Source organism: Aricia agestis, chromosome 18, assembly GCF_905147365.1.
Source record: "Aricia agestis chromosome 18, ilAriAges1.1, whole genome shotgun sequence".
Taxonomy (NCBI): Eukaryota; Metazoa; Arthropoda; class Insecta; order Lepidoptera; family Lycaenidae; genus Aricia; species Aricia agestis.
The window spans coordinates 2,958,781-2,971,356 of record NC_056423.1 but is presented as its reverse complement, the minus strand read 5'-3'; the positions used below and the strand labels follow the sequence as shown (position 1 = coordinate 2,971,356).

The following is a 12,576-nucleotide window of genomic DNA, read 5'->3' as shown; positions in this document are numbered from 1 at the left end:
GAATAATAAAATTCTTTATTTGCACATTAAAAACATAGCAATAAAAATAATATAAAAATAAAAGATTTGCGCAAATTGGCGGTCTAGGAATAAAGGGTTGAGAATAATTTTCGTTTGTTGTCCTTTAATGTGGATGCAAGGTGATAAATTGAGAGACAGAAAAGGGCTCAGCATATTTTTGTTGCAAAAAATGTAGGGTTCCTTTGCGTTTCAATGAGTTTGACAAAGTTCTTGAGTTTATGTCAAAATCTTTATTAAAATAAAGTAAACGTACTCATATGTTATTATTATTGTGCTTAAAAACAGTGCATCTTCGGTCTTCCAACGATATCAAAATACTTCTTCCCTATAAAAATAGCCTTTATGTATAAACGCCATCTAGTAAGTGGTAATGGTACTAAGTTGTCCCTACTACATCTGCTACAAAAGACATCCCCAAAATATTATGAGGACCTTGATTCTCGAAAAAGACTATGGTAGTCAATAGATGTCACTATAAGTCTCACCGTAAGAAAATATTGTTTGTCAGTTTTGCTAAAGAATCTTGAAGAAACTTGGTCTTATTACTAGCTAAAAGTCGAGCTTTTTGAGGGTTCGCGTTCGGTTGTCCTTCCCAGCACTGCCGGGGATGCATAATAAAAAAAAATGGCTCGCTTCGCTCGCCCTGATAACTGTTTCTGTCTGTCTGAAGGTACGTTAGTAGGTGCTTTTGACCCCGGGAACGGACATTTGATTGTTTGATTCTGAAAAAATGTATTGGTATGGACTCAAACAAATATTGGCATAACAAAGTTGCGGGCTCTAACGTGTCAGAGAAGGACAAGAGTCAAGACACACTGTCAAACTGTATTGGCAGTAATAATATGCAAATTGTGGAGTATGGAGTTTTGTTCGGTTTTCACTTTTCAGTAACCCAATCCAGCGCTGGATTGCTACTGGAATAATGTAAACGCGCAATGCACTCGGCGCATTCCAGTACCCGTTCACGATTGGAATAATAAAATAAGAAACTAGATAGAGAAGTAGATAGCGCCAACAAGTCCGTTGCGCTAAAAATTTGTTAATCGCACGGGAAGCGTACATTGTTTCGGATAAAAAGTATATCTTTCCCAAGACTCAAAGTGGCATACTTTGAGAAACATATTCTTTAACAGATATAGAGAGTAGAGACATAGAAATTTTTTTATAAGTCGGTCCAGCGGTTTGGGCGTGAAGAGGTAACAGACAGACAAACTTTCGCATTTATAATATTAGTATGGATTGTACCCTAGGAACATGTCTGTTTTCACTATACATTTCACGTGTCATACATTATAAATTTATTAAGTACTTAATAAAATTAGGTACTTAATTTTTGACAAAAATAAATGAATCATGGACACTAAGGGTGGGTTGCACCAACTTACTTTAACTATAACTGTAACTTTAACTATAACTTTAACTACAATGCAAAATGTCAAATCTTTGGTTAAAGTCTAAAATGGACGCCATATTTAACTAAGTATAACCAAAGGGCTCGACAAGGCTTTAAATACACGTGGCGAAAAAAGGAACTAACGCGGCCATCATACAAAAACGCCATTTTTGACTGTTCTCCTTTACCAGCAGCGCCCTCGCCCACGTTCATAAATAAAGCCTTCTCGGACCAGCTGTCATCTGTCAAATTCTGTGATCAAAGTTAAAGTTAGCTTTAACTTTAACCACGCTTCTGTTGCAACCCAATTTACCCACCCTAAGATTACGCGGTTAGGCAAGGAGGCATACTATGCGGCCGGCGCGGCGGCGTGCGCCATCAAAGAAACGCCGCTACCCTTCCCGCGCGCGGTGTCCATGCGTTCATGCGTTGGATTAGTTATTTAACTTTAAGCTACATTTACTCAGTGACCAATTGATGTTATTTTTTTTTCATCTAATATAATAGCGAAATATCACGTCCTCGAGTATTGAACATGTCTCACCAGTCATGCAGTATAACCGCCTACATAATCAGCACTGAAAACTTTTCCCGTATTCATGTCACGTACGTGACGTGATGGCGTGACAGGCGGTGTCACGCGTCTCGCCAATTACGCGTGACATGTTCTACACTTCGACGAGACGCATTTGCCTAAGTTCGACGAGTAAGCTAGAAACAAATTATCGGACACATCCATAAGTCGCGGCTGATGAATGCGGCTTAACAATGTGCACGGTTCATCCGCGGATGCAAAAACATCTGGCCATAAAGGCAGTCAGGCTGAAAAATAGTCTTTAAAGTTAACTATTAGGCTATAAAGTACTTATAAGGATAATATTATTAATTGTACTAACATAAATAAGTAAACTTAAAAACTCTTTTACAATGAAACTACGTTGAAAAGGTCTTGTTAATTAATCATTTTAATAGACTTTTTAGACTTTTCGATAGCACAATATTATGCTTTAAATATTTAATACTTAATTTATTATAATATTACCTACTATAATAATGAAGACAAAAATTCAAGACAAGTAATTAATGAAACAAGTAATTAATTAATTAATGAAATAAAACTAAGTAAGAATTGAACCCATTTTCTTAATGTTCGCATAAATGCTTACGAGACCTAGGAAAACCTCGAGAAAAGCTTGTAAATCAGTGCTTTTACGGAGGAAAAAATAAGCTAACGACGCAGCTTAAGAAAGGGAATATTAGGCTCTAGCAGTAGCTTGGAAGTACCTAAGCACAGCTTAGTAAGTATTGTAAATCAGTGCTGGGATAGGATTAAAAAAGCTGCTAGGCATCTAGACTTAGCTATTCCCGGGGATAGATCAATAATTCAAAAACTAGTGCGCACGCGCGGCGGCCATGTTTCATGACCGCCATACTCTGTGGGGATATTGAAAATAAATATTGTTAAAAATGAGCCCGGAAAGAGAATCCCAAGGTATACTCTATTTATTTTAATATTAAGTGCATTCTGTGGTTGTTCTTTGTGTTTTTAAACCAGTGTTCCATTCAGAAAAGTGTTGGAAAAACCAAAGGATTGCGAGTCAAAATAACCTTTGTTTTTTGTGTTTTCATGTTATTTCTTTGTGTGTTTAGAGTGAAAATCCTTGGAATAAATTAAGAACAATTAATTTCAGTCATTTAACACTCAATAAATTGTTTTTTTTTTTTAGTTTTTTCATATAATGTTTGTGCCAAGTGCTGTGATACTTTGTCAAACATCAACTCGAAACCGGTTGCTTTGTGTTATCGATACTAATTATTATATCTACAAATGTAAAAGTGTGTATGTCTATTTGCCTGCCTGTCAGTTTGTCTGTCTGCTACCTTTTTTGGGACACCTAAAACCTAGGTTCTTTGTGTTTCAATTAGACTCGCTATTAAAATTGGTATCCTTACTAATATTAAAAATGCGAAAGTGGTTATATTTGTTACCTCTCCACCCTTAAACGACTGAACCGATTTAGATTTTTGCGATGAGCCCCGGCACGCTGAGCCCCGGCACGGCCCGTCTCAGTGTGCTCACTCCTTTAGACTGCTTTCAAATTTCGGCGCAAGGTAATTGTGGGCGTCATCTAGTCAACTATAAAATATGTATTCAAGGTTCATTTCATTTTTTATGGTGGTCAAGGTGTGGGCAGGTGCCTATATAGAAACCATTACCCATGCACTACAGTAACCCCTTGTTCCAGAAACAGAGGATGTAATGGAATCGATTGACGAGCTGAAGGAGAGGCTGTCCTCCATGAAGAGAATGATGGAGGAACGGAAGGCCACAGGGTCGGGCACGAAGGAGCTGTTTCAGGGCCAGGCCAGGTCCCTGCAGGGCACCACCATGATCGATGGGAACTTCTTGAGTTTCGTCTTCGGCGGTTCTTTGGTAAGTTCGGTTGGATCTGTACAATGTGTCACAAAACTAAGTGATAATACTTTGGGGTTTGTATGTGCCCCTCAGATAGAGTTGACTGTGAAAGTAGCAGCGCTAAAGGACAATTTTTTGTGATTTGTACGCCCGAGCATCATGAATTTTCCCATACTAAAGTAGAAAAAAAGTTACTCTTTCAGCGCTGCTATTTTCACAGAAACCTCTGTGTAGATCCATACACACCCTAAAGTATTATCACTTAGTTTTGTTACATCCTGTAGATCATTAGATGAGTCAGAAATGTTTTGTACACCCAAAATTATGCAGTGGCTCCGAAAGTGTGCGGTATTTCATAGAAACAATGTACTTTTTGGGCTTAACAATGATGAATGATAATAAAAGGTTATCAAAATCCGTTTAGTGGTTTTGTATGGTCATCATTTTTTATGTTTAGGTATGTTATGAAACTATTAGAACCGGATAAGGAAAAAGATAAAATGGTTCTGAATTTTTTTTTCGTATAAGTAACGGTTTTTGTATAAACAAATTTCTACGCCAATATAGTTGCGGGTATAAGAAAAACCTGTTTTAAGAGCTCACCTGACTCTAAAAATCAAACATCATCCTTCTCTCTTCACACTCACGCCCGCCTTTCATATGCCAGGTGAAAAAGGACGGCGCGGAATCATCGCCGAGTTAGTTTTACTTGAATAAAAGACGAACTATAATGATTATGAAAAAAGTGTTTTAAGCAAATTTAGGTTTTATCAATACCTTTTTAGATATTAAAAAATATTAAAGAAAAGACAGCAAACTTCGAAGATCCAAGCAAAAATGTGTCTAAAACAAGGTTTTTTGTAAAAAAGAAACTATCGAGCATTTTTTGAGTAATCGTGTTTTCATCTTGAGCATTTAATCTTTATGAACTGAAGTTACTTGTGTCAAAAAAATCAGTTTTCTAGACCTTACAGATTTTGAGATCTAGGTTAATGTATGTAGTCAAGTTAGGGTCATATGGGCTCTTAAATGCTATAGCAATAATATGATATCATTTATATTATTGCATACTTACCGATAGCTACATTAAGTGCTATCTCGGTATAATGTATGATTTTCTACAACTTTTTGCAACGTAGAAACAGAATAGGTAAAAAGGATACTGAGTCGGAATCATAAAGTTAATACACCTAGCGGAATAGAGCAACAATCTCGAGCTGTCAAACGAAACCGAAATTGGTTTCATCTGTGTGTAAAAATATGTGTACGTATACACTTAGACAAGCATGATCGAACAGGATTTCTATGAGATTAAATTGTCAACGTGCGGCACGTGCCGACTGGACGTCAAAAAAGAGTGCTGCTGTCATGTATCACACGTCTCTTTTTACCACGCAGTGTTACTGATAATGACATCTCTCTTGTTCAGGTCTTTGTTTCTCTATCCCGCTAGGTATATTAACTTTATGGTCGGAATATACAAAGCGGCAGTGACAGTCATTTTGTCCCTAAAATTCATCAGTGTTCTTTTACATTTCCAATTTGGACATGCTTACCTTATGCTAAGTACTCACATACAGTTTTGCTCGATAGTTTTACTCCGAATCGAAGGAAATGACATATATTTTGACATATTGAATTCCATCGAGCCGGCTCGAAGCGAGCTGTCAGTTTTGCGGTCCACACTGTGGTTATTGCTCGACTTGGAGTAAAACTTTCGAGCAAAACCGTATGTGAGTACTTAGCATAAAATATGGTATATTTTCCGTGTCCCACCTAACCGTACCTTTTTAATTTCAGGTTGTGATTCTCAGCGTGTCTGTGTACGCGTTCTATAACCTGTATCACGCGGTCCTTAAAAAGTTCCCCTCGCCGCACACGGAGTTGTAAATTGGACTTTATCATGTAGGTAATAAGTTTCAAATTGATAAATAAAATGTGATTTTACTTCTAAGTACTCTGATGTTTGTTTTCATATTCACCAAAGAGCCCATTGTGATGTAAATACCTAGCTGCACTTCTTGGCAAATAAATAAATTGATTGATTGATACAAATAATATATTTAGGGTGTGTATGTGTCCCTTGTATTAGTTGTATTAACTGTGAAAGTAGCAGCGTAGAACCGTACAATTTCCAGGATAAAGTCTTTTCCTGGGACTCGAAAGTATCTTCATACCAAATTTCATCAAAATCGGTTTAGTGGTGTAAGCGTGAAGAAGTAACAGACAGACAGACATTCGCATTTAGAACATTAGTATGGACGGGTAAATCAATGACGTCAGGGCATTTTTCATAGCGAGTTGACCAATTAGTACCATAGTATACTGTATAGTAATTCTTCTATATATATGTCGCAGCCAGTAGGTTTAAATATCCGTTCAATCAAACAGCTAGCCCTTTGACTGAACAACGCCATTCAATCACACGGCTATAAGTACGTCGTTTAGCCGACTTGTTGACTACAACGTTCAACACTACAGCTAGACGACGCTTAGTCCACTGGTTTGTTTTTGTTTTGGCGGGGGGCTGCGCCCCCCGAGCCCCCCGAAAAATAAATAAAAATAAGAAATAAAAAATGTTTTATTTCTGAGTAAATTTGAATCAAATTTTTTCAGAATGTCTACCTGATGCCTACCACCGGTTCGGGAACTATCCCGGCGAGAAGAACCGGCGTAAGAAACTCGCACGGGTTCCACTTTTTACCAAAAAAGTGAGAGAAAAATTATTCTTTTAAAATAAAGTTTACAATTTTGTAACTTAATATTATATACAATGTCAACATACATAATTGTAAGTCATAATATAATAATGTAGAAGTAGCCTTGCAAGAAGCCATCCTACTCCCAAGATGTGCCATCTTCTATGAAATCATTGACCTTATAATAAGCTTTGGCACACAAACGCTCTTTGACTACTTTTTTAAATTTATTAATGGAAAGATTTTGAACGTTTTCTGGGATTTTATTGTAAAGGCGTATACATTGACCTTTAAAAGATTTACTGACTTTACTAAGTCTGATCACTGGCATGTCCAGCTTGTGCTTATTTCTAGTATTTCTACAGTGAATGTCACTTTTAACTTTAAATTTATTTATATTTTTTCTAACATATATTACATTATCCAAAATGTATTGAGAAGCAACAGTTAGAATACCAATTTCTTTAAATTTATCTCTCAGAGATTCTAAAGCAGACATTTTATAAATAGAACGTATGGCTCGCTTCTGCAGCACAAATATTGTATTAATGTCGGCAGCGTTTCCCCATAAAAGGATTCCATATGACATCCTACTATGAAAATAACTAAAATATACTAATCGTGCCGTGTCTTCGTCAGAAATTTCTCTAATTTTTCTGACTGCATATGCTGCAGAACTGAGCCTACCTGCTAGATTAGCAATGTGAAAGAAATAACAATCGAAAAAAATCGAAAATCGAATGTAAGATAATACCACCTCTTATAAAAATACTTTTGGGCAAGCGTTAGCGCGATGAAGGAGACGCACGGCGCCATTTATTATGAATTTTTGGAACTAACTTAATTTGAACAAATTTACGCATTTTCACCCCCTTACAACGCTTTTTTTCAGTAAAAAAGTAGCCTTTGTCCTTTCTCAGGCTTTAAGCGGGGAATTGACTACCGGGCCGCCCGTTACGGGTCGCCCGTCACGGGCAGGTCTGTCGCATGTCTGCTCGTCAATTCCTAGGTACGGGCACAGACATGCCCGTTGGCCCGTGCCCGCAGCCTGCCCGCGAGATCGCATTTTTCCCGCGCGGGCACGGGCAAGTCTGTACATGAATGGTCGCTACGGGCGGCCGTCGTCATTCGCGTCTTGGAGAGCGATTGGAGTGCACTTAAAATATTATTTTAAAACATATTATTGCAAACAATACAAACACTAAACTTAGGAATGAAGGCACAAAACAATTTTGACATTCGTTTATTTCCATTTACCGGTCGTATCCTTGTTTGTAGAAAGTTACAAACAAGGATACTTATTGAAAAATCCAAAGAAATCAATGCCGATCTATCTATCATTTGTTACAAAGAAGATTGAGTCCATGAGTCCACGACCGAGCTGCAGCCCTCTATCTATTTGACTGACTTGCCTGTTCTGTGTGTGTTCAATAGGGGCAAGTGGCAGACTTGTGCCTGACCGGGCGGCCCGCGGGCAGCCCAGTAGTGAATTCCCCGCTTTAGACTATCTGTATACAAAATTTCATTACAATCGGTTCGGTAGTTTTGGCGTGAAAGCGAGACAGACAGACAGAGATACTTTCGCATTTATAATATTAGTATAGAATTAGTATGGACTAGTATAGATTAGCCAGATGATGAAATAGTTATAAGTTACAAGGTTTCTTTCAATAATAAGGGAAAAAAGAGGTTTTTTTTTAATGAAATAAGGGGGCAAACGAGCAAACGGGTCACCCGCAGCATCAGAAGAGCTGCAGGTGCGTTGCCGGCCTTACGCTCTCTTCTTGAACGTTTTACAGGTCGTATAGGTCCGGTAATACTGCTGGTGACAATTCGTTCCAGAGTTGAGTGCGCAGCCCTTAATGTTATAAAATGTTGTTTATCCATTTTATCCAATTGCGTCTTTAAATGATAAAAAATATGTATATTCGAGAGTACATTTTTACGTGGGCATTTTCAATTTGTAAATAATATTTCCTTCTAAGTAATTTGATAATGAAGTGACAGGAACAGGAAATGCTTTTATGTTAATAAACTCAAGTGTCTGTTTTATATCCGTACTATTATTATAAACGCGAAAGTGTGTATGTCTGTTACCTCTTCAAGAATCAATTTGGATGATATATTTTTGGTTACTATGAGTCCCTGGATAGGGACATTTTACCCTAGAAAATGTACACTTCCCACGTTAATTGTAACGTGTTTATAAATATTTCAAAATTAAGTTTGACTTTTTTATAAAATTAGGGGGCAAACGAGAAAACTGGTCATCTGATGGAAAGCAACTACCTCGAGACATCAGAAGAGTTGCAGGTGCGTTGCCGACCTTTTAAGAGGGAATACGCTCTCTTCTGGAAGGTTTGTCGCACTAAAGGTCCAGAAATACTGCTGATGACAGTTCGTTCCAGTTTTACAGTGCGCGGCAGAAAGTTACCCGAAAAACTCTACGAGTAAAATTAGGTTCCGTAACTCTATAGTTAGAGTCTATACTCTACTGACAATATATAGAGACTTGGGTTAAATGGCAAGAGTTTCTATTTATGTCTTCGATCACTAATATACAAGATACACAGTCCGCGGCAAAAAACGACCTCACTAAAAGAGCACCAAACGCAACATTCTGGTGGACTTTCGATTTAGTACTGCTCGAACGCTCCGCTGGGAAACATGTCCCAGTGTTCGTTCAACAATTGTAAAAATCATACGTTTAAAACGCAAAAAAGGAAGGAATTTCATATTTCCGGTAAGTATTAATTTTATCCTAATATATTTCATACAATTGTATTGTAAATATTGGTATTTTGTTAAGAAATCCACAAAAAACAGTTTTAAAATTAAGTTGTAAATAAATCAACACGAGGTATAAACCATCTCAATTGCGAATACTCATACTAAAGGTACTTATCCTAGTTTATCATGCCCACTTGAAATTTTCGGGTTATACACTGTGTTTCTGTTCCATTTGGTGGAGTCGCTATTAATTATTATTTATTTTATTGAGGAATATATTTTTTTAGGTTTCCTCGAGATCCAGTTAGATGTGGAGATTGGATATCAGCACGGCAAAGATGCGAACAATTTTTCAAGCCGACTTTAGCGAGCGTTGTATGTTCTAAGCATTTATATTCAATGTATACACGTATATTTTAGTTAACTATAAGATTAAACGTATTAGAACAACATAATATTACAAGTAAAAATAATTACTCCACACTTTAATATACATTAAACTTTGGAAAAATTAAAAAATGGACTATTAAAATTATTACAATCAACAAAAAAATGTTGAACAGTTCGACTCCGCTCATACTGGTCGAAACAAGGTGAAGTGACACCTTGTTTCAGCGGCGAAGTGCGGCCGTAAAATTATTGAAGTGCTTTTTTGGAATTGTAATAATTTAAACTTTAAGACATATACGCGGATGGTTGAATTTAGTTTGAAGCGTGCGTCGTTCGTAAAAATTTATTGCTTTGTAAACACGCATGTACATTGTTTCATAAAAAGATCTTTAATAACTATTATTAAGGTTGATTTTAGATAAATGTATACTTTTTTAAACACTTTTACTCGGCGACAGATTTTCGAGAGGTTTTGTATGGGACTGTGTATCTTGTATATTAGTGATCGAAGATTTATGTCAATGAATATTAAAATAAAGAAGTATTTGTATTTTTGTATGTTCGCTTTTTGATCACTGAAAAGCATTAGACCACTTTGGAAATACTTGGGTCTGACTCGATATAAATAGAGTTACATTAATTTAGTCTTTGAACATTTTATTTACGAATTTTCGGTAAGAATATACAATACAATCCTAAGCTCACAAAATATATTGTAATATAATATTTAAATAGAAAACCTTCCTTCCTATTTACACAATACAATACAATACATGTACATAGTAGTGTGATTTAGTTATTTTATTGCACGTTTGATTTCAATAACGTCACGTTCAGAGTTCCTAGACAAATAGCATTCTATATAATATAGTTACGACAGCGAAGTAAGAGACCACAGAGCGTGGGTTTTGGAACCCAAAAAGGGCCTGTGGGCTGTGCTCATGGCGTATTGAATATTCTGATGATAATATTATATTGTACTGGTCGGTGAGACAAGTGTAACGTATTTTAATGACATCTCAACAAAGTCGGATACTTAATACACTGGTGTATATTTTGGAACAATTATTATTAGATTTATTAGTGTGGCTTACGTAGCAAGTATTTAGTAATCTGTGTTATGGCTTCAGTTCTAGACGTCACTGTAACTGGCTTCGCCTACTATCTATACCATAGTAAAAGGAGGGGAAGTAAATTATCTTCATACAAAGGCACCGCGCGCGGCTTGTATGTGTGCGCCATCAGCACACAACAAAATCTCGGCGAGTTTTAGAAGCTGGTGTACCGCCGAGATTTTGTTGTGTGCCGTACGTGGCGACGCATTGATACTATGGCGCACACATACAAGCCGCGCGCGGTGCCTTTGTATGAAGATAACTTAGTTCCCCTCCTTTTACTCGTACTATGTCTATACTGGGTTACATTTTACTCGCATCGCTTAGTAGCATAGCTTTTGCGATGCCTTGCGATATCAAATTCCGTACATTTTTATTTACACATTTAACTGTCGTAGCTATCGAAATTGAAACTGAATTATTTACCATTGCTCTCCAAAGTCATCTAAAATCACTCTTACAATTTGTGCACCCAATTGACGCGGTCTATTCTACTGTATATTATTATACTGTGCTATTGACTTCGAAGGCTTTTCCGTATTTCCTTAATACGGGCTCAGATGGGCGTGTAATGGGTCTGCTATGTTGTATCAATTGCAAAATAAATAGCTTAATAATGGTGAAATATCGCTACGGAGGATGTCGGAGTTAGTTTGTAGAGAGAGGAAAAAAATGTTGCTATTTATTCAAATAATAGATAATGCCCGCAACTGTATTGCGTTAAAACTCGTTTATCGCGCGGAAACCATACATTTTTCCGGGTTAAAAAGTATCCTATGTCCTTTCCCGGGACTCAAAGTATCTCCATGCCAAATTTCAGCAAAATCGGTTAAGTGGTTTGGGCGTGAAGAGGTAACAGACAAACAGACAGACACACTTTCGCATTTATAATATTAGTATGGATATTTTCAAAATTCAGTATGTATAGCATGCGTAAAATTGTCAGAAAAAAACTTCTTATAGAAGCTGTAACAAAACAAAGTATATAATACTTTAGGGTACGGTATGTACTTGTTCCTCTTACGGCCATTCCCAATATTTGATTTATCTCTGGTTTTGCCCTACTAGAGATAGGAATAGCTCACAATTGACATAAAATATGTCTTTAATGTCTAATGTGAGCTATTCCTATCTCTATTATTGGGAACGGCCGTTAGAGAGTTCACTGTGAAAGTAGCAGCGTTGAAAGACCTTTTTTTTCACTTTTGTATGGGCTAACTCGTGACACTGGAGCGCTTGCGCATACAAAAGTAAAAAAAGTTTGGTCTTTCAGCGATGCTACTTTCACAGTGAACTCTCTACAAAGAACACATGTAACACACCCTAAAGTATTGTCACTTAGTTTTGTTATAACCATAGAGTTAATATACCTAGCGGAATAGAGGAACAAAGGCCTGAGCAAGCGAGATGTCACTATTTGTAACACTGCGTGGTAAAAAGAGAAGTGTGATACATGACAGCAGAACTCTTTTTTTGACGTCCAGTCGGCACGTGCCGCACGTTGACAATTTAATCTCATAGAATTCATGTCCAATCATGCTTGTGTAAGTGTATACGTACACATATTTTTCACACAGATGAAAACCAATTTCGGTTACGCTCGAGATTGTTGCTCTATTCCGCTAGGTACATAAACTTTATGGTTTTAACTTATAACCCATAAACTTATAGTGCAGTATATAAATAAGTCTATGTTATAACCTGTATATATTATGACAGCTGTGTTTTTATTTTTTATTTCTTTACGAGCTTTTGCCCGCGGCTTCGCTCGCGTTAAAAAGTATTATTATATACAAACTTTCATCCCCTATT

At 36.9% G+C, this 12,576-nt stretch overlaps 1 protein-coding gene across 2 annotated transcripts; it reads left to right on the top strand.

Moving 5' to 3' along the window:
* Positions 1–2,837: 2,837 nt before the first annotated feature.
* LOC121736283 lies at positions 2,838–5,787 on the top strand. 2 transcript variants are annotated; one of them, XM_042127377.1, is made up of 3 exons: positions 2,838–2,906; positions 3,667–3,848; positions 5,631–5,787. In XM_042127377.1, the coding sequence occupies exons 1-3, from the start codon at positions 2,882–2,884 to the stop codon at positions 5,718–5,720; spliced, it is 297 nt and encodes a 98-aa protein (XP_041983311.1). In that variant the 5' UTR covers positions 2,838–2,881; the 3' UTR covers positions 5,721–5,787. The 2 variants fall into 2 exon arrangements, with proteins under 2 accessions (XP_041983311.1, XP_041983310.1); XM_042127376.1 differs by having other exon boundaries at positions 3,661–3,848.
* Positions 5,788–12,576: the final 6,789 nt, after the last annotated feature.

Bases quoted from the DNA above. Each gene is read 5' to 3' on its own strand.
- LOC121736283 (XM_042127376.1), top strand. From the start codon at position 2,882: ATGAGCCCGGAAAGAGAATCCCAAG. The intron at 2,907-3,660 runs GTATACTCTATT...CCCTTGTTCCAG, and splicing joins CCCGGAAAGAGAATCCCAAG to AAACAGAGGATGTAATGGAA. The intron at 3,849-5,630 runs GTAAGTTCGGTT...TTTTAATTTCAG, and splicing joins TCGTCTTCGGCGGTTCTTTG to GTTGTGATTCTCAGCGTGTC.